The 20,000-nt window shown below is 42.6% G+C and overlaps 2 protein-coding genes across 3 annotated transcripts in view; both read left to right on the top strand.

Moving 5' to 3' along the window:
* The window catches only part of LOC115546096 (uncharacterized), an 8,670-nt gene extending 6,644 nt beyond the window's left edge, over positions 1–2,026 (top strand). For both annotated transcript variants that reach the window (XM_030359758.1, XM_030359757.1), the window contains exons 9-14: positions 1–47; positions 154–276; positions 666–793; positions 1,140–1,256; positions 1,388–1,495; positions 1,716–2,026. The exon at positions 1–47 is cut by the window's left edge and continues 20 nt beyond it. In XM_030359758.1, coding sequence (XP_030215618.1) covers positions 1–47; positions 154–276; positions 666–793; positions 1,140–1,256; positions 1,388–1,495; positions 1,716–1,812 — 620 coding nt within the window. In that variant the 3' untranslated portion in view covers positions 1,813–2,026. The remainder of the gene's footprint in view (positions 48–153; positions 277–665; positions 794–1,139; positions 1,257–1,387; positions 1,496–1,715) is intronic.
* A 1,973-nt stretch (positions 2,027–3,999) lies between these two features.
* The window catches only part of rasef (RAS and EF-hand domain containing), a 17,496-nt gene continuing 1,495 nt past the window's right edge, over positions 4,000–20,000 (top strand). Inside the window, exons 1-14 of the mRNA XM_030359240.1 lie at positions 4,000–4,064; positions 6,241–6,387; positions 7,441–7,531; positions 8,693–8,700; positions 8,824–8,920; positions 10,023–10,100; positions 11,195–11,310; positions 14,183–14,390; positions 15,375–15,510; positions 16,379–16,460; positions 16,828–16,942; positions 17,766–17,873; positions 18,071–18,147; positions 18,389–18,421. Coding sequence (XP_030215100.1) covers positions 4,000–4,064; positions 6,241–6,387; positions 7,441–7,531; positions 8,693–8,700; positions 8,824–8,920; positions 10,023–10,100; positions 11,195–11,310; positions 14,183–14,390; positions 15,375–15,510; positions 16,379–16,460; positions 16,828–16,942; positions 17,766–17,873; positions 18,071–18,147; positions 18,389–18,421 — 1,361 coding nt within the window. The remainder of the gene's footprint in view (positions 4,065–6,240; positions 6,388–7,440; positions 7,532–8,692; positions 8,701–8,823; positions 8,921–10,022; positions 10,101–11,194; positions 11,311–14,182; positions 14,391–15,374; positions 15,511–16,378; positions 16,461–16,827; positions 16,943–17,765; positions 17,874–18,070; positions 18,148–18,388; positions 18,422–20,000) is intronic.

Here is a 20,000-nt window from a genome sequence, read left to right as displayed (position 1 = left end):
TTGGCTGTCATTTCCTAAGCTCCTCTTGTCTGGAGAAAGTTTACCGGGTAAAGCAGTGCCCTGAACTAATGTTTCAGTCAATGTTTTGTAATGTAAATCAATTTATATTTTGGAAACTGAGCACCTGCAAACTTTTTGTGGTTCACATTCTAGCTGTGTCCGGGTCTCAGACACCTAAATATCGGTCAAGTGCCAAAGGTGAACACACGCTGTCTCACACTGATGACATCACAGCTCAAATCTCTCCTCTCCCTCAACCTTACAGGGCTGCAGGCAGTAAGTTTTTTTGCCATTGTACCTTTTTCCCATACTTCATCACACTCTGGGAAGGTCATATTTTATTCTATTTTTTCTCTGTTGCTCCTTTCACCCCCATCTCTCTTTGTTTATTTATGTATGTGTATCTATTGTATATTTTATATACCTCTGTCTCAACACTGTCTTGTCACGCAATATTTGAGTTAAATTAAGTTTAATTTTCCCATGCAGACCCATATACTCCAAATATCCCATGGAAAAAGAAACATATATATTATCAAGGGTTGTGACTGAATGGTTGTATCAGATTTATTAGCCAATGACTGATAGCTATTAAACCCTGAGTGGTCCACAAGCAGGCTAGTGATTCTGTCCGCGTTCCCATCCACACACCTACCACTCCACAGGTGAGCGATGGCCTTATGGACCGCTTACTCCAGCAGTGTCCAGGCCTTCAGAGCCTCAGCCTGGCCTCCTGTCCGGGGGTCTCTGACCTAACACTCAACAGCATCTGCTCTCACACCCCATACATCAGGTAATCAAGCAAACTGTTTTTGAATGAGCTGCTTGAATTCCGCGTGATATGATTGAACTCCTCAGCAGCACTTTATCTTCTTTCATACTCTCTGTCTTTATTTTCTTTGAGGGGGTTTATCACAAAACAACACACACACACACGCACACACACACACACAAGCATGCATTCACGCACACGTACACACATGCACGCATGCATTGCGCACAGTCGCACACGTACACAAATACACACACACACACACACACAAGCATTCACGCAATTACACATCGCATACATATTTTGGCCTACTAGAAAATTAGTCAAAAGATGGGATTTTCCAACTGTATCCAATTGTGTTTTCCAGATCCCTAGATGTGAGTGGTTGCAAAGCAGTCACAGATGCAGGTGTCCAGTGTGTAGCTTTGTGCTGCAGGGGGCTGCAAATGGTGGACCTCAGCTCCACTAGCACTGGAAACAGAGGGTGATCTACATGACATTTGTATCCCTATTTATGTGTATATTTTGATGCTCTCTCTATTTATTTCCACGGTTCCTTTGCTCCTGTACGACCTGAATCTCCCTTCCTAGTTGAAGTGTTATTCTCTGTTACAGGCTAGCTGTACTGGCAGACAGGTGTCATGAACACCTCCATACAGTCAAGCTCAGCTTCTGCCACATCAGCCCAGAAAACATTCTCCGTCTCTGTCGGCACTGCAAGAAGTAAACAAATCACACTCACCTAACAAATGACAAGGATTCACACAGATCAGCAGTGTTTGGGGAAACTGTAAAACTGAAAGGGGGAATAAGTACTGCAATCTTTTGACACTTGAATTTATTTTAAAAAACACAAACTATGACATTCTAAAATGCACTTTTAATAATAATCTGTCTGCCCATCTATCTGCTGAACTACCTGAATGTCTGTCTGTCTGACCAGGTTAAAGGTTCTTCATCTGTATGGCTGCGCTGATATCCCCTCTGAGAGAGAGATCAGAGAAGTCCATGAAAGTGTTAAAGTGGATCCTCTGCCCTGACACACACTAGCACAACCACACAATCACACACACACACACACACACGCACGCACGCACGCACGCACGCACGCACGCACGCACGCACGCATGCACGCACGCACACACATACAAAAGCTAGTTTGTGTATGTTTAGTTGAATTAACCTTTAAGCTATATTAATTTGTTTCACTGGTTTTTTTTCAGAGAATGATCAAGCTGATGTCAATAAACCATGTGTTTGTCAAAATGTCTGACATGCTTTATTCTTAATTAAAAGCGAGTGTGTGTGTGTGTGTGTGTGTGTGTGTGTGTGTGTGTGTGTGTGTGTGTGTGTGTGTGTGTGTGTGTGTGTGTGTGTGTGTGTGTGTGTGTGTGTGTGTGCGGGTGTGTGTGTGTGTGGCATATTTTAATGTGGATAGGCACATTACAAAAGGCCAAACGTTTAGTGATGGAGATGTGGCATTAAAGGATCAGGAAGTCAGGAAAAGAGCCATTTATGTTAGTAATGACATAAATCAGTTATGATCGAACATTGTTATAACTGCGTTATATCATTGATATTAAAAAGTTTTATGTATATATCTTTGTTTATTGAAAGATTAGAGAGGTGACCTAACTATCTCTGAACATATATTTCAAAGGAGTTTAATTAATATTCAATCAAACATGGCTATGGAGTGATCCTAAAAAGGTGGTGGTGGTGATCTGCAATCACACAACACTATGTGGGATTGATAATAGCTCCATGCATAAGATAATCAGGGACGGAATCATGCATCTGTAGATCATGGACCGGGCTTATTGAAACCCTTCTGACCCAGGAGGAGATCACTGAGCAGTAGTGCTAATGTTGCTAATGTTGCACACACACTCATTTCACTCTCTGCAGGTGGGAAAGTTCCTCAGCATGGCCACCTCTATGTTGGCTTTGAAGAGGATGAACACAATCTAGAAATATATGTTAGGCTGCCTTATTGTCTTTAGTATGTCTTTAGTAATAACTTCCCTGTGAGGAAGTTATTACTTAATTTCAAATATCAATAGTGAGTTTTAATTATTACAATTCAAGACACATTTGAATATATAAACAACATATACATTATAATACTAAAACTAACATTACTTTAACACCTCAATAAATAAATTAAATAAATACAAATGATAATGAATAATGCATTGCCACAGGAGTCATGGTTTTAGGATACACCAACATTGTTATTGTGTGTTTATGTGCTGTTTGTTTAAAGAGGGAGGAATGGTTAAACAGACAAATAGGCAAAGTAGGCATAGAAAAAATGCAGATACTACCACTAAAGCTCAAATCTAATTTGATACCTCGTGTTTTCATATCAACTGTGTGTTTAAGTTTAAGTTGCTACAAATTAATTAGACCAGATAGCCTGTGAGGCCTTTTTGTTAAATGAACATATGGTAAAATACTGATCTGGATAGAGGTTTGGCATAACGACTCATTTCCTGTGATCTGAACTGCGTGCTCGTATAAACTGTGCTGTGTGTTCAGAGTTTATATCACATGGCTGAAGTGTATTTAGTCGATCACAGGTGGTAAGCGCACTCATGGCAGAGCGCCCAAAACTCCCTGTTTGTCCCAGACTGGAAAGGGGGCGGGCGATGGGCCGCGGCCATACCTGTATACCTGATGAAACACCCTCACAAACGGGGTTTCTCCCACTCAAACGAAACGTGTCAACAAGGGTTAGGAAACGACCTACAGTCCTACCTTTGTATGACAAAACGCCTAGAACAGCAACTATAATGGAACAATTTCGGATTGTAGCCATATGTGGAACTTATAAACGAACAGATGTAAACTGGGATGGCTTGTTGTTTTCGGGACATCGTGTTGTTTACAAGGATTAACGGAACAAAGTGTCCAAGTAAGCTTCTTTGAGAGTGCCAATAACTCCTTATTCATCCAGCCAGGGCAGCGCGGTGCCTTTGGGCATGAGCGCGTTGGAGCAGGAGCGGCTGCGCACGCTCTTCCACGCCCTATGATGCGAATCATTCGGGGCGGATTGAAAAATGTGAGTTCTTAACCCTCTGCTCGGAGCTCGGGGTGTCGGTGAGCGAAGCGGAGAGGAATATTCGACCAGCTGGACGTAGACCAAGACGCTACGGTTACCTTGGATGAGTTCATCAACGGCTTCCAGGAACGCTACGTGAACGGCCCAGGGATGCTGGAGGCGGATGGCTCCGTGGCCTGGGAGGACCTTCGAGAGAAGGCTGGGAGAACAGGCGATGTTCATACCCAGGTGAGACACTTATCAGGTGTGTGTGTGTGTGTGTGTGTGTGTGTGTGTGTGTGGTGTGTGTGTGTGTGTGTGTGTGTGTGTGTGTGTGTCTGTGTCTGTGTGTTTGTGTTACAACTCAACAGATGTTCCTGCGTGTCCAGTTCAAGTCAAGCAGAATTCAGAGGTTTACTTGCAGAGAATTTGAAAGATGTTCAACAACCCAGGCTTCTTTGGTGTGATTTTATTTTTTTACTTTTTACTTGTGTGTGCGTGTGTGTGTGTGTGTGTGTGTTTGTTTTGTTTGTGTTTTTGTGTGTGAGTGTGTGTGTATGTGCGTGTTAGGGTGAGGGTTAGGTGCGTGCCAACCTACTTCACCAATGGAACTTTAACCGGCCACATTGCAGAGAAGGGATCTTTGTGAGGCTAGAAGGTCCAAACTTGCTCCACTTAGTCGACAATAGTCAGATGCGAGCTCCGATCAGACATGTATTGACGGTGGTGTGTCATCTTCTCCCACCACACTTAATCAGAACCCACAGACCCCTCAAAACCCTGAGACTCCTCAGATCTCAGACCCCTGAGACTCCTTAGGACCATCAGGCCCCAAAGACCCCTCAAACCCCTCAGATCCCTCAAAACCCTCAGACCACTCAGATTCCTTAGACCCCTCCAATCCCTCAGATTTCTCAAAACACACAGATCCTTCAAAACCCTCTGACGCCTCGGATCCCTGAAGTCCCTCAGATCCCTCCGGTGGCACGGTGGCACGTGGCACGGTGTGTTTGAGTGTATGCGTGCTTGTTTGTCACATGGGGTGTCTGAATGTGACTTAAGGCTACCGAAAACAGTTTAAAGATCTCCTGTTTATTAATTGCTGCAATTAATAATTGTACGACTTATGTGGACAACCCCTCTCTCCATGTATAACACCACCTCAGTGCACTTGCCACTAAGGAGCCACCGTTAGGCCGATAAACAGAGGAATACAGCATTTTTAACTGCAAGTTTAGCTTGATATCACCACCAATCAAACCCTTCCAAACAAAGCAAAACATGGTTCTGTTCTGGGAGGCCCATGTCCCAGTATAGGAGAAGAGGAAATCGATCAAACGCAACAGATTAGACTTCATCACAATTAAATAGGCTGGAAGAGGCAGAAAAATGTAGTGTTTGCATGTCGTATCTTTCTAAACTAATATCTTTAATAATAGGTTCTCCTTATCCAAATTCCTTATCATCCACTCATAAAAGTAATTAATCAGTTGACTTGGATGACCAAGCAAATATAGTGAGTATGTTTGACAGTTGTTATCTTGTGAAGTGTTGGCTCAGATGATGCTTGCTTCCATCTTATTAATTGACGGCTAAGCCAAGAAAGCTCTGAAGCAAGCTCTTCCTTCTTTGATTTCAAGATTAATATTAAAAGCGTTATTTTAGAAATGATATAATAGCAAGTGAAATGAAGATGTATTTTTTTTTACTATAATTAAGAAGTAATAACAGTGATAAAAGCTTTTGTCAATAAAGTTAAATTATATGTGCACATGAGGCCTGTGTATCGGATTTGACCCTCGTGGTCAATGTTCCGCCCTTGACCATAAGATTGCTTATTCACTTTGTTTGTGTGTGTTTGTGTGTGTGTGTGGTGTGTGTGTGGTGTGTGTGTGTGTGTGTGTGTGTGTGTGTGTTTGTGTCCGTGTGTGTGTATTATGCCTTAAAAAAATATCATGTTTCTTGCCTTAGTGTCTATTTGCTCTGGGATCATAGCCTGGGCAGCCTGTCGCAATGCAAACACGCTAACGTATCTTCTCGGCGTATGACCCACTTCAGACCGCCTGAGGTGTCACAAGAGCACCACAGGAACCAGGCTCACGGGTGTCAACATTCTATCACAGGCACTTCATTCATGTTAATTAAGCTTGTCGGAACGCCATTTAACACTTTAATCGACCAGGGATCATGTGGTGTTCGATTGAAACTGGGACTTCTTTCGGAGAATGTTTGCCAAATTTATTACACGAACGGTTACATTATTATTGACATTTAGTGGAAAGTCTGCACATCACTGTTCACATTGAGTTACAAAAAGATTTTTGAATCATATTCATTGTAATCCTATTCATTATAATCCTATTTTTTTGGTACAAAGACTAATAAATAATAGCTCATGATTGGACGCTCTGTGTCGGTGCTGCAGGAAGGAGCAGGCGGCGACTCTGTACCAGAACATCCGTCTGACAGAGCCCCGGCTCATGCAGCAGTATGAGAGGGTCATCCTCAACTTCACCAAGGAGATCAGACAGCACAACGGGGAAATGGAGAACCTAGCACTGGCTGTCAAACGGTATTCACAAGCACGCACGCACCCAGGCACGCACAACCCCACATCACACATAAACACAAGGTTGACACCCTGTCTTAAACATACCTACAATATATTTACCTTACGGTTAAGATAACAAATGCAAAAAACTGAGTCTGCGTTACTGTCTTTTGGAGTGAAAACACCAGCCCTAACCCTTACACTAACATTGGGACAGACTTTAGGAACACTGATATGACCAAACCCTGTTTATGTGTATAGCACCCTTCAAACACAAACTCTGATAGACCATCATTATGAAAACAACACTTTTCCTGGGATTTGGGGTGTTGTTTTGGGTCTCTGGTGCTCCCACACGCATACAACCTTGAAAAAAATGATTTTCTGAGTGAGATATGCCATTGCTGAAAGTACCCCGCCTACAGTTACCAAACGGCGAGTCCGTTTCGGCGCCCCCTCCTGCGTAGGAAGAGGCAAACTTGAATATTACCTCCCACTTCCCCACTTCCCTCCAATCAGAGCATAGCTAAGGTTTTGTGGAACGAGGACGAGCAGTTCCGGGAGTACAATCCCTTTCTGTGCCGGAGTGCCGCCGAGCTCCCCCCGCCGGGGCTGACGGATTGCCGGCGAAGCTTCGGCGGCAGTCCGGAGGAGGAGACATGGAGGCGAAAGGGATTGTACTCACGGAGCTGAGCTGAGGGACTGCCACAGCGCTACCCCCGCCGCCGTCGAAGCCCTCCGGCCGTGTTTTCTGGAAGTCAAATGTTTTCTTGTTGGGAAAACACCATAATATGTCTCCTTTAAAGTATAATACATTCAAATAATTGGAAAGATAAATGCAAAAGACAAGTATCAGAAAGTTTAATGATAAATACACAAGATGCAGAAATACATTTGGAACACAAATCTTTCGGCAAACATGAAGGTTTTGAGGCCTGATGTTATAAAAGTTTACCTAGTGAAGTATGACACTGACTGTTGTTTTGCTGTGTCTGTGTTGTGTGTGTGTGTGTGTGTGTGTGTGTGTGTGTGTGCTTGTGTGTGTGTATGTGTGTTTGTGTGTGTGTGTGCCAGGGCGCAGGACCAAGCAACCATGCAGCTTAGTGAGATGGAGGAGGAGATGGACCATCGCATCCAAGCAGCCGAGAAGAAGTCACGCCATCAGGTTGGACACACACACACACGCACACGCACACGCACACGCACACACACACATTCTCAAGAACAAACTCACGCACAGAAACAAGCACAGCAACACACACAGGCAGACACAAAGATAGAATAGAGACATGTTCCTGCCACTTAGATGTGGCTTATCGTATACATGTTTGGTAATGTCTTTTCTCTGCTAAACTGTTATGTTGTGATGTTGTTTTGCATGGGCTTATGCAAAGATATGTTGGATTCAGGTATATTGAATAAACATTGACTGTTTATTTAAAAAGCAACAGGAACCCTATGAAAAGCATGTTAATGTGATGTAATGTGATGTGATACATGCTAATGTTGTATAGACACAAATATAGTGTTATATTTATAATTGTAACTCTGCAGTAGGAGAGAGCTTGTGAGGTCTCAGGTTGTATTTGGCTCCTGGGTTATTTGTTGGAATGGCCATGATGTTCTAGGAAGCCATTTTCTAATCAGTCAGATACAGGAGTTTCCATGTGTGCCCTCCAAATTTCTTATCTCTCTGTGTGCGTGTATGTGTGTGTCTGTGTGTGTTTGTGTGTGCGTGTGTGTGTGTGTTTTTAGGTGCGTATGTGTGCATGAGTGTGTGTGTTTGTTTGTGTGTGTGTCAGTGTCTGTTATGTTAGTGTAAAACAACAACTTCATTAACACATGGCCATGGTGCACTCCATATAGCCAGGGGTAGGGTCAGATAAATAGGTGCCCACACACACACACACACACACACACACACACACCACACACACACACCACACACACACACACACACACACAAACTCATACACACACACACACACACACACACACACACACACACACACACACACACACACACACACACACACACACACACACACACACACACACACACACACACATTCGTGCGACAGTGTCCATGCAGGTACAGTGCAAACATGGAATTAATTGTAACATATAAACACACAGTATGCTTTCACTAACTCTTGGTGTATCTACTCCTCAAATGTGTCACTTATCTTTGATTTAATTATGGTTGTTTCCCTTTTTAACCACTTGTGCTGCAGCATTATCATTTTTTTCGATTTATTGATTATAATATTTTGTTAATATTCAGTAACCTAATGTAAAAAAGTGTGATGGTTTTTTGTGTCCTTAGAACATACGGTATTTTAAAACTGTTGAATGTGTGTGTGTGTGTGTGTGTGTGTTGTGTGTGTGTGTGTGTGTGTGTGTGTGTGTGTGTGTGTGGGTGTGTGTTTGTGTGTGTGTGTTTGTGTGTCTTTTTAGGAAACGTTTACGAACAGAGGCAGCACTTAATGAGTTGCGTCGTTCCTACGAGACGGAGATCTGTGAGTTGCAGTGTAAGATCCAACGCATGCAGGTGGTAAGTGTTCTACGTTGGGGACAGGAGCCACTTTCTGTCAGGGCGCACTATCAGTGATTTCTTATACTACGAACCTATGATCCAGATGATCAACTGCCATATTCAATACGGTATTATTACGTGAACATCTAAGTTCAGAGTTAAAATAACGACTGATATTATTATTAATAAGTAATCATTAACTAAAAGCATTCAGTGTTATCCTGACTGGCAAAGACTTGTCGGTAGTAGCATCATAATTAACAATAAATATGTTTGGTTTGACCAAAACAGTAATAGGGAAAAGCTAAATTATTAAACTACGCTGTCACTTGGTACTATCTCATAAGGTGTAGAAAATACCCTAGGTAGAACCAGATTAATGTTTAGGTTTATTTACGTAAAATAACAGAATAAGAATTAAATGGACTTTCACACAATGCTCTCATTCAATATGTATGTATGAGATTTTTTGTATTTGGAATAGAACAGTGTATAACTGCTGGCCTGAATTGTATTAATCTTAAATTGCTTTTATAAAGTTTGTTACGTTATGCATCTTTGACCTTTTTGAAAGTTGGACAATGTTGAATGGATGGGAAATTAGCTAGCTAAAGTTTCAGCTCCACATGAACAAACCATGAATAACTCACTGTTCCTTTGAACATTATACTATTCACAAAAGTGTGAATAGTCAACTCTTTGATGAACAACACAGGCTGCATTTACAAAGTTCAAGGCGTCTGACCAGAGATAATTCAATCTTCTTGAAACAGAACATATTACGCAGACATCACAAGTAGGCTAACATAGCATTGCTATTGTCTGTTAACCCGTCACTGCATTAAATCATAGCCCATAAATCCTGATCGACAGGTTTGCATGTAAACATGCTCCTACTCATGTCCACAATGAGCTGTTAGAAAGCTGTTACAAAAATCACCGTCATGATAGCTGTCAATAACATTTGTTAGGTAGTTCCTGTGCTCTACTGTTGTAACAAGATAACCCATATCAGTGATTTGTCTCATTCAGCGGGAATCATACCCAGAAATAGATCACTGAATCCATTAATAATTCAACACATCTCCCTGATGGTGCTAACAGTTCTGTTCTCCACCAGATAGAAGAGAAGTTCAAGAACATGAGCAACAGGGATGAGAGCTTCTCCCTCAAGAAGAGGATCAACGAGCTCACGATAGTAAGTTTGATTTCAGAGACAGGACTTTTTAACAGCACCAGCCTTGTTTAAGGTCAAGTCAGGTCAGGTTCATTTGCATAGATCGTTATCACAATAACAGACCATTTAAATGGCTTCAAATGCCAACTGTATAGGACATGCTGTGACCATGAGCTCTCAAAATGGAGAGTAAAGAACTCCCCATAACGCAGTATGAGGGAGGAAGAAACGGAGCACACAAGGATCCCTCCTTCCAGAGATACTAGAAGCAGAAGAAACAGTGAAAACATTTCTGTAAAAAGTGTATGAAGGCCTCTCTGAGGTTTCTTTATCTTTTATATTTCATACACCAAATGTTGAGTCGAATGAGATATATTTAAAAAGCTCTTCTTAAAAACCCTTTGTAAAGAAGGGAATACTTTTTTTCAAAAGTATTTTTTATCAAAGCATGCACACACAGTACAACGAACACTAATAGTGCAACAAACACAATATAGTTTCAGGATATTGAACTGGCACTTCACACGTCAATGAAGATCTATGGAACTAGCCCTCATCTGCCTGCTTAACGCAATATAACCTCCTCTCTTATAATCCACCTTGATTGTTTTCGCCCTCTCGTTTTCTTTCTTTCCCACCTTCCTCCTCCTCCTCTCCTCCTCCTCCTCTCTCCCCACCCACCTCCTCCTTCCTCCTCCTCCTCCTCCTTCCCCTCCTCTTCTTCCTCCTCCTCCTCCTTCTCCTCCTTCCCCTCCTCTTCTATCTCCTCCTCCACCTCTCCTCCTCCTCCCCCCCCTCCTCCCCTCCTCCTTCCCTCCTCTTCTTCTCCTCCTCCACCTCTTCCCCTCCTCCTCCTCCTCCTCCTCCTCCTTCTCCTCCTCCTCCTTCTCCTTCTCCTCCTCCTTCTCCTCCTTCTCCTCCTTCCCCTCCTCTTCTATCTCCTCCTCCACCTCTTCTATCTCCTCCTCCACCTCTTCTATCTCCTCCTCCTCCTCCTCCTTCCCCTCCTCTTCTTTCTCCTCCTCCACCTCTTCTATCTCCTCCTCCTCCTCCTTCCCCTCCTCTCCTCCTCCTCCTCTTCTATCTCCTCCTCCACCTCTTCCCCTCCTCCTCAGGAGAACCAGCGGTTGAAGCAGGACCTCATGAAGTCCCAGACCAACATCGCCTGTCTGCAGAGTGAGATGGACTCTCTGAAGACCGACCTGACGGATCAGAGCATGAACTCTGAACGGTGAGACCTCAGTCTGGCCTCCAAGTGGATTTGGGTTTAAAGTTTGAATTGTAGAGTTAGGGGTGACATTGGGTTTATAAACACCACTTTCCCCCCACCGTTTTTTTAGCTTGTTCATTTATTTATTTATAATTGCTTTGCTCTGAAGAATGCTTCATGCTCTGTTGGTTAATTCGTGCTGAGATTATTAAAGAGGTAATTGTGATTTCTGTCGCTAACTCAGTGTTTGCCTGTGCAGTACTTTTCTCCGATGGATATCTTTTAATGCGGTCGTGACCGATAAGCAAATAACAGACAGGCAAAGGATAAACAGTGGGTGGGTGAGAGGGGAGGCCACGCCCCCCTAGACAGACTGACGGACAGACACCTCCCGAGTCCCGGGGCTGTTTATGTTGCATGCAACAGGATATCCTGGTGTGACTTCACGTGCACAATGACTGCCTCGGCAGGGTTACCCCAGCAACCGGGCCACAATGATGGAATCCAGACTGAGAAAACACCCAGTCTGAGGCTGCGTATACGTTTCCGCCTGCATGTTTGTGCTGGTGTATCTTTGAGAGAGATAATATTTGTCCATTCATAAATTAACATACTGAACATTTTTCATACTATTTGTCTTCAACATCGGTGTGATAATTATTACTAATCAATGACAGACATGTGTTTCTTCAAGCTGTACTTTCATTTGACCAATTCCTGCTTCTTAATGATTCAGAGACGAAGAGATGATGAAAGTGGTTTCTGATGAGAGGGACAGTCTGGAGAGACAGATAGAGGTGCTACAGTAAGTATGCAAATCACATTACAAACCCACCCCCTGTGATATACACTCACACATGCATGCACGCAACGCAAACACATGCACACACACAGTTGCACAAAGTATACTGCAAATAATTGTTTGTTGGTGAACATATTTATATATATTGTTGAATAAAACAAACGTATGCCTTTTTTTTAATGTATGAAGGTTGGCAAACAGGAAGCTTCATGACTCTAACGATGGTTTAAGGACATCACTGGAGAGGGGCAACAAGGCAAGTGCCCATGCACACACACACACACACACACACACACACACACACACACACACACACACACACACACACAAACACACACACACACACACACACACACACACACACACACACACACACACACACACACACACACACACACACACACCTTCTATGCATTAAAACACACACACATATCGCTATATCAACGTAAGAGCAAAAGAACATTCACATCTGATGTTGTTATCTGCAGACAGGAGGCAGTGTGACGGATTTCAAGAAAAACAGAAGCAAAAGCATCTGCTACTCGTCACCGTACGCCTTAATCGACAGGTAAGATACAAACTAAATAGAATTGGACTTAATCCTTAATTGTAAGCATTCCCTTTCTGCCATATGGGAATTGTTAACCGATTTCGATCAGTTAATGCTACTAATGTTAATTAGTTAACCAATAATGAATGGTCAATTAATGTACCTTTATTGCAAAAAGTTTCCACAGCATTAAGAGAACTCATTAATGATTCCGTATTCATTTTATAATTTTTGTAATTTTATTTGACTTCCTTCTACTTGTCCAGGCAGCTGAAACTGAAGTACATAAAAGCGAGATTCATAGAGTGGCCTCATGTACAATTTGATCCTTACCATCAATTTGACCATCATACTTTCTCTCTGTCTCACACATACACAGACACCCACCCACACACAACCCAACCTACCTACACAACACACCACACACACACACACACACACACACACACACACACACACACACACACACACAACACACACACACACACACACACACACACACACACACACACCACACACACACACACACATCATGTTAAAAGTTGAGTGTGAGGAAGGTACTATGTATGAACAAGGCTTGTTTAAATCCGTTCTTAAGCCTCTGCCTATCAAAGTACTTGGACGTACTTTTAAAAGTATGTCGTATAAAGCCAATGCACAGATCTCTGATTTGTTTTGAGGGCTGGTCTCTTCCTCTGAGTCATTTCTCTCCTTGTAGCTAATGTATCTGGTTTGAACAGGTAGCTCCACTTGCATGGCATTTGCATGAATTTTTCAACATAATGATGCCTGCAACTCAACAACTTTATTTGCACAAAGTGAGCGAGGTGACAGCACTTGAAGTGGATTTAAAAAAATGTTTTGGAAGCAAGACAGATAAGTATTAAATAGGCGCCAACAGGAAATAAGTAACAATTTGTGTCCTGTTCTAGTGAGCACGACACCATAAAGCAAACACAGCAAAGCCAGTAGGTCAGATTAAACTTTCATTCACTATTTATAACATTACAAACAAATCTATCAATAGCCTATATAGACAAACTCTTTCAGCCAATCAGCGTAACAAAACATGTGACACCATCATGGTGCACTGTTCAATGGATTTACGGAATAAAGAGGAACAGGGGAAAATGTCTTCTCCACCGAGAAACTTAGATATTGCATACTCATGTTCTCGTTCAATAGTTGTTTTTGAGTCTATTTCCGCATAACTGCACTCATGGCTGTGTTTACTCTACTAAAGTTAAGGTTACCACTCGTTGCAAGTCTGGTTTTTCCAGCTGTGACCTATATTTTACATCATCAACTACAACACAGTCCCTGATTGGCCCGTTTACGTCATCAACTACAACAGCCTCTGATTGGTCCTGATGACATTGTCATTGTCTTTAAATGGATGTCCAGACTGATCGGTGTCGTGAAAGACAATGAGAGGTTACATGATCAAGTTGGTCTCCAGGCTACTGAAGGGCCTGTTCCTCAAGGATGCAGGTGGACTGGGGCGGAGACATTCTGATCTTTTGTGTTCTAACATATTATAGGTTGTACGAGCACTCGGAGGAGGAGCCGGAGGAGCGCCTGTACCGCCGTAGGCCCAGCTGTGACGCCCTGGCCCTGGCCATGTGCGACCCGGGCCTCCGCCGACGCCACAGCAGCGAGTGTGAGGAGGACAGCCTGCCGGAGAGCTGCATGGACAGTGGGCTGTCCACGCTGAGGGGCTCGCGGGGGGAGTACGACTCTGAGCCCGAGGTCAAATGTCAGGAGGAGGGAGGAGGAGGAAAAGGGGGAGAAAGAGGAAGAAGAGGAGGAGAAGGTGGAAGGGAAAGAAGAGGCGGAGGAGACAACGGAAGAAGAGGAGAAGGAGGCGGACGAGGAGGAGGAGGAGGCGAAGGAGGTGAACCGAGGAGCGAATGACACTGAGGATAGCATGGCGGGAGATTACTCTGAGGTTGATGTAAGTCCCACATACCTGCATGCAGGCATAACCTTAAGTTTGTAATGACTTTTATATTGAATACAGTGCATTGTTATCGTCACCAAATTTACTAATTAATTCTGATCGCAGTACTTCTGAGAAATTGTAATTTCTTAGGTTGACATTGGCGATTAGAGTAGTTGTCATTGTGTTGTTGTGTGTCTCTTGCCCTAGAAAACTGGATATGTAATCTACATACATTGAATTGACCCATTGGATGGTTTGTCTTTACTGCGTAGCCAACGGAGGCACAAGATGGGGATTCACAGTTTGGGTCTGACAGTGGTTTGGACTGGATGACATCTCAGCCTGTCAGCAGAAAGAATTCTGGGACTTCCAACACGACTCGCAAAGCCCTTACTGCCTTCACGGCTCAGGTAAGGGACGAGACATATCAACATTAAATGCAGGTTTGGAGGGCGGTTGTTCATAACTGAAAAGTGAAAAGAAAAACAATTGATTGGCGCAGTTATTCTAGTGCCTGGGGGTTTTAAACTTGAGGAAAAGGGTTCAGGGTTGTTATCCCAATGCCTGCAGTCTACCTAAATTCATCAGTCTTTTGGATAAAATTTGTAATGATAAAATTTGAAATAGCATGTTAGCAAAGCAACAAGGGGGAACGGCATAAATGTCTGCCATTGATAAGTGCCTCATGATGTTTACATCTCATGTGCTAATAACAGTACCGCCTCTTCATTGTCTTTCCCACCTCATGTGGTCTCTTACATATCCTTTCGTGTGGTTCATGGGTCTCTAAGGAGAGGCCGAGGGACTGTGTAGAGCTGGGCTTCATGTCGTCGGAGAAGGCCTACCGCATCGTGCTGGCCGGGGACGCGGCCGTTGGCAAATCCAGCTTCCTCCTCCGCCTCTGCAAGAACGAGTTTAGATTGAACGGTAGCGCTACTCTGGGTAGGTTGGAAGAGATGGCGGACGAGATTATTTTCATGAAACACCAGACAACACAGTCTGAACTCTCTCTGGCTGTATCTGCTGTGATAAGTGCACTTGCCAGGCAAATGCACTGCCGCTGCACTGCGATTTTAAATCTATCGCCTTTTGCATCGCACTTCCTGTTATTCCCCAACCGGTTTCCTCAATCTCCATTGCAATTGGGCGAGCTTGACGGGAAGCTCAATCGACCACCGAATCGGCTCGGGGGGGGGATCAAGGATACATGGTTGCATCCTAATGGGAAGTGTCGTAGCCATTCTTCACCTATGACATCCTACATTTAGAAATCCAACCGGCCTTATGGCCACATACAGCAAACATGATTGGCTCGGTTATTGGGAGGTTATGATTGGTCAGATAATTGGCTACGTTGTCGTTGCGTTTAATGACGGTGAAGCAGCTCAGTTGTCCTAGCACTGCTGCTGCCCCAGCCTCGAGGGATCGAGCCTCAGCCTGAGCAGAAGATAAATAAATGTAACCGAGCCTAATTTGTTTATGTCCCACTTTCATATGACTTGACTTTCCTGGGAATTTTCCCGTACGACAACCAGAGCTGTGTACTAAGAAAAGTTATCACATATACTGTTCTATGACCTCTCCTAGCTGGAAAGTCTTCATGTCGATTATACTGATAACAGTATGCTTGTGATCCGTTTGCTATGTGAAAGGAGCATGCGGGAAGTGCGGGAACTATTTTATTTTTTATATCTAGTGTTAATAATATCCTTCCCTCGAGACAAATCCTTTCAAAAATATACTTGCTATGCTTATAGTGAACTTGTTTAATTTGTTAAGTTGTAATTATCCCCAGGAGTGGATTTCCAGATGAAGACTCTCACTGTTGACGGAGAGCCTACTGTTCTTCAGCTATGGGACACTGCAGGACAGGAGAGGTAGGGCTGTCGGTCTGTGTCTTTCTTACTGTCTTTGCTTGTAGACTACTATTACAATCTGCATTGTAAATATTTTAAGTAACCAAACTGGTCTTACATGGAAAACACATCAACCTAAAATATGCATAAAAACCTGCATCTGTGAGCATTGTATGCTCCGTCATTTAGCTTGAAGTGAACCACAAGTTAAACAAGGTGAACATGTAACGTTCTGCGTTCCTTCTCAAGGATTCTTCCTTGATAAATGAGTTTACCTTGCTCTTTTGGGGGACTACAGTTAGGGGTTCAGCATAATACAGCCTGTGGAGCCCTTTGACATTGTACCTGTCATTAAGGGCTACAAATAAAAGGTACTTTGACTGGCTAGGTTCCGCAGCATCGCAAAGTCCTACTTCCGTCGCGCCGAAGGCGTGCTGCTGCTGTACGATGTCACCTGTGAAAGGAGCTTCCTCAATGTGAGGGAATGGGTTGACATGATCGAGGTAACACACTGCCCCTCACACAACACAAAACGACACACAAAACACACACCCATACACACACACACACACACACACACACACACACACACACACACACACACACACACACACACACACACACACATACACACACACACACACACACACACACACACACACACACACACACACACACACACACACACACACCACACACACACACTCTCCGCTAGCACTTACACACATATTCACCATAACTTTCACACAAACACTATAAATCCACCGCTTACTTTCTTACTTCTTATGATAAAGCAATGTCGTTTCTGTAATTTTATATCTCGATGGCAGGTTTTCTATGATGACAATACTCTTCAGACAGTTAAGTAACAGAACATTGCCCAAACCTGGTTGATTTTGTTATCCCTCTTTTCACATGCAGCAGATACGTAAGTGTGAGCATATTGGCACGTCAGTTGCCAAGCGCTAATTGTGCTAAGCTATTGGCGTGAGAATGAATGTGCTATTTGTTGTTTGTTCATTGTTTCTGATTTTGTGACGATGATTGCTCACAGGCAAACTGCAAAAACAAAAATAAGTGTTTATGTCAAAAACTGTGCTGTCGTATTTAGCATTTATTTTTATTTATTTTTTGTGCGTTATGTCTGATTTGCTTGTTGCTGTGTTTCTGCGTATAGTCTAGTGTCCTAAAAGCATAGAAGGCTCATAGGATATAAGGTAGTATTCTATATGGGCGTCGCCATGGAACCTGAGTAGACAGGCAAACACGCTGTGCCTGTGTCAATGTTGTTTCCTGGTTTAATCTGGTCTCCTACGCTTCTCTCAGGATTTGTCACATGATGACATACCCATCATGTTGGTAGGCAACAAGTGTGACATGAGGCAGCAAGGAATAGTCTGTGTCCCTACCAGCTATGGAGAAAAACTAGCTATGGTAAGGCACACTCACGCACATACACACATAGCTGTCATTTATATAAACAGGAACATACACACATTGCAAATGCTTGCAGATGTATGCACACATACATGCATGCAAAATGTAACTAAATAAATAGTTACATACACTGAGACACCCCTTTTTAATAGGGTTAATTATGACGGATAATTTTAATAATGTCCCTTCAACAGACCTACAACGCTATGTTCTGTGAGACAAGTGCTAAAGACGGGTCCAATGTCCTGGAGGCTGTTCTACACCTGGCCAGGTAAGACACAAATTAAAAGGCGTGTATCAAATGGGTGGCAGATTCTCAACACCTCATGCTTCACGTAGTAGAAATTGAAAAGGTTGACGCCAGTTAACAGCAGTATTATTGTCATTTACTGCCCTCTATTGGTCGAATGTTCAATGAACACTCAATTAAATTAACCCTCATAATTACTAACATGCGATTTATTGTTTCCAGTAAACTTATTTTCCTTATTCCATGTTTTGTCCCGCCCCAGAGAGGTCACTAAGAAGGTCCTATTGGAAGACAGGTACGTGTCAACTACAAGTTTGAAACCTTCAAGGAACAAACCTGTCACCTCCTGTTGCTGACAGACCTGAAGTACAACTCCAGACAGCTGTAATGTCACTGAACACTGAACAAGACACTCTTCCTCTTCTGCATTCTGAGAAATTAACTCTAAAGAAGAATATGGTGACTGGAACATGACAGCAATATCATTTTATCAGAACAAAGTATATAAGAAATGGTGTGGATATGTTCAGCACACTGCAACCTTGGCTTTGCTGCTTTCTAGAGTTCTCTCTCTCCAATTCGGCTTCAAGTCCTCAGCTTAAGTCTTTGCTAGCTATGTAACTCTGTGATAAATAAGATCCTTGTACATGTCCTAAGTCGTATGCAGTTGTTAACATGACCCCTATTTAAGAAGTTGTTTTGGTTGTTTGGTTGTTTGGAAGTTGGTTTTTGGACGTGATGCAAGTATAAGTGAGATTTGTGTATGTAGCAAGAAGGAATGTTCATTGAACTGTGTATTTAATACATGTCACTTATTTTATTTTTAATGACACATTACCTCCTGCGCTGGGCACAGGCATTATGCAAAGTTGAACCATTTTGAAGACATTTAATGAGAAGGAAAATAACACAAGGGTATGTAGTCTAATGCTTAGGCTGGATGTTTAGAATAACACATTTATGTTTATGTTCATATTTTAGTTGTATTAATCTGTGCTATGAAGGAACTTGCTGTGAGACTCATCCAGATTTATGAGAAAGGGTTGGTCTGTCACAATTTGCAGTAAGAATTGGAGATTAAGTGTCTCTGGGACAAAATGATTCAGAGAATTCCTGAAATGAAGGTACTCAAATATCAGAGGAGGACGCTGATAAAAATTATATAAAAATCCTTATGTGATACTTTTTTGGAATTTATTTATGACTCCACTGCTTTAATAGTCTCGGGATTTATAGTGTTAAATTGACTTGACAATCTAATAGAGCTATTCTAGAAGCTATTATTTAATGTGGGCGATTGTTTTGCATATTGTTCAAAGTGAAACAAAATGTGTGATGATTTGGAGAATATGTGTATGTGCCTTTTTCTTCTTTACTTCATGAGACCATATTATGCAACAGAGGCTGCCCAACATAATATATTTCCTAAGTAAATGTGATAAAAAAATACTCTGACCAATCCTACACAAGGTATGATGTGTATAATTTCAGCAATAAAAAAAAGCTAATCTAACAACTAGACCGATGTTATATAATTGGTTGAGTTGTGTGCTAACGTTATCCCAACTGCTTCCAATAATGTTCAAGTCCAGTAATATCTGTAATTTAATTCACAGTTGCAGTTCCATTTGGTCGCATGTCAATGGCGTTATACGGCATTGCCATTCATCCCGTAACCTCCAGGGAAACAGGTGAAAACAGACCGCACAGCTTAAGGGTTTGGTTTTTGGTTCTAGGATTGGATTTAGGGTTTGGGTTTCCTATTTAGGTTGGGTTTCAGGGTTTGGTTTCTGGTTTGTTTGGTACTTGGGTTAGAGTTTCCTGTTTTGGTCAGGTTCTGGGTTTTGTTTTGGAATCAAGGGTAGGCTATATGG

Source organism: Gadus morhua, chromosome 6, assembly GCF_902167405.1.
Source record: "Gadus morhua chromosome 6, gadMor3.0, whole genome shotgun sequence".
NCBI classification, from domain to species: Eukaryota; Metazoa; Chordata; class Actinopteri; order Gadiformes; family Gadidae; genus Gadus; species Gadus morhua.
This window is presented reverse-complemented; position numbering and strand designations above follow the sequence as displayed.